General features: G+C 37.4%; 1 protein-coding gene across 1 annotated transcript; it reads left to right on the top strand.

Moving 5' to 3' along the window:
- The first annotated feature begins 6 nt into the window (after positions 1–6).
- LOC111384246 (bifunctional aspartate aminotransferase and glutamate/aspartate-prephenate aminotransferase-like) lies at positions 7–1,422 on the top strand. Its single transcript, XM_023008507.1, has 3 exons — positions 7–221; positions 358–471; positions 1,111–1,422. The coding sequence occupies exons 1-3, from the start codon at positions 105–107 to the stop codon at positions 1,249–1,251; spliced, it is 372 nt and encodes a 123-aa protein (XP_022864275.1). The 5' UTR covers positions 7–104; the 3' UTR covers positions 1,252–1,422.

Genomic DNA, 1,422 nt, shown 5'->3' with positions numbered 1-1,422 from the left:
GTGGGGATACCCACAAATTTAATAAGGTTCGGGTGCTTGGTTTTTCTCAGTTCACTTCAGGTGCCAGCAGTGTATCTCAAAAAGCAGCAGTTGCAGCTTTAGGAATGGGATATGCTGGTGGAGAGACAGTGTCAGTTATGGTCAAGGCATTCTGTGAGCGGAGAGATTTTCTGGTTAAAAGCTTTGGAGAAATGGAGGGAGTTAAAATCTCAGAGCCTCAGGTAACAGTTCAATTCTGTTTTGCCTACTATTCTTGCTAGGACCTAATGGATAATGGATAAAAGACATCTGATTTTGGTCGTGGAATGTATTTATTTTCTATCTTTGCCTTATTAAACTTTTGTTGAACCCTTGCAGGGAGCTTTTTACCTCTTCCTTGACTTCAGCTCTTACTTTGGAGCTGAGATCGACGGTTTTGGTGCCATTAATGGTTCAGAGTCCCTGTGCCGATATTTGCTTGACAAGGCTAAAGTAAGATCTTCGACCCTTCCCAGTTGAAAAATGAAATTCAAACACTTTAATCTAAAACTTATGTGATGTGCATGAGGCTGAGCAGTTTGAAGTCTCCATATAGTTACATGTTTTAGGGACTGTTTGGAATAGCTTTTGCTTTAACTCCATACGATCGAGTCCTTGGGTTTCCGAAATAGTGGAAAAGAAGTGCTGTGAATCGTTGCTATTTGACTTGGACCTATTCTAAAAAATTCGAGGTCTTTCGAATTGTTTGTTGAGCTTCATGTGGAAGTTTCATTTGGATCAGTTTCTTTTAAAAGCTTTTCCCAGACAAAGCATTTCCAGTAGAAAAGTATCCAAACAGCTCAAAAATAATTTCTTAGTCTCAAAAGCAGCTTTTAACCCTACCAAATGGGCCCATAGAATCACAACTCAAAGCAAGCTAGAAAACCAGGTAACTTATACATTGCTTCTTTCGTCACGATTTTTAAAGGGTTTGAGATCATTATGAGAAAAAGTTAGCAAGAAATCCCCTTAAACAATATTCGATTGCATATAGGTTTAGAATACTATATCCAAAAATAATGATTCTGATTTTCATGGCATTGAAAAAATTCATCAATATCAATTGTTATACTAAATATACTTTATTTGCAGGTTGCTCTTGTCCCAGGGGATGCTTTTGGCGAAGACAGCTGCATCCGCATATCGTATGCAGCTTCCCTTTCCACTCTGATGGAAGCAGTAGATAGAATAAAGAAAGCTCTAATCTCAGTCAAGCCAGCAGTTCCTGTTTAAAGTTGGGAAGACCTTAAAATTTAAGGATCCAAAATTGGTTCAAGAGACAATTTGTGTTTCTATTGTAATTGCAACACAATTAGAGTCGCAGTTGGTATATTTGTTGTCTACAATAATCCAAAAGTAGGTTATCACTTCAAAAAATTGCACTTTTACTTGTCTTTTTTTTTT

Source organism: Olea europaea, unplaced genomic scaffold, assembly GCF_002742605.1.
Source record: "Olea europaea var. sylvestris unplaced genomic scaffold, O_europaea_v1 scaffold28775, whole genome shotgun sequence".
Taxonomy (NCBI): domain Eukaryota; kingdom Viridiplantae; phylum Streptophyta; class Magnoliopsida; order Lamiales; family Oleaceae; genus Olea; species Olea europaea.
Note: the sequence above shows the minus strand (reverse complement) of the source record. Positions and strands in the feature narration are given on the sequence as shown.

Excerpts from the sequence above, each read along its gene's own strand:
- LOC111384246 (XM_023008507.1), top strand. The coding sequence starts at position 105 with ATGGGATATGCTGGTGGAGAGACAGTGTCAGTTATGGTCAAGGCATTC. Across the intron at positions 222-357 it reads TTAAAATCTCAGAGCCTCAG|GGAGCTTTTTACCTCTTCCT; the intron begins GTAACAGTTCAA and ends GAACCCTTGCAG. Across the intron at positions 472-1,110 it reads ATTTGCTTGACAAGGCTAAA|GTTGCTCTTGTCCCAGGGGA; the intron begins GTAAGATCTTCG and ends CTTTATTTGCAG.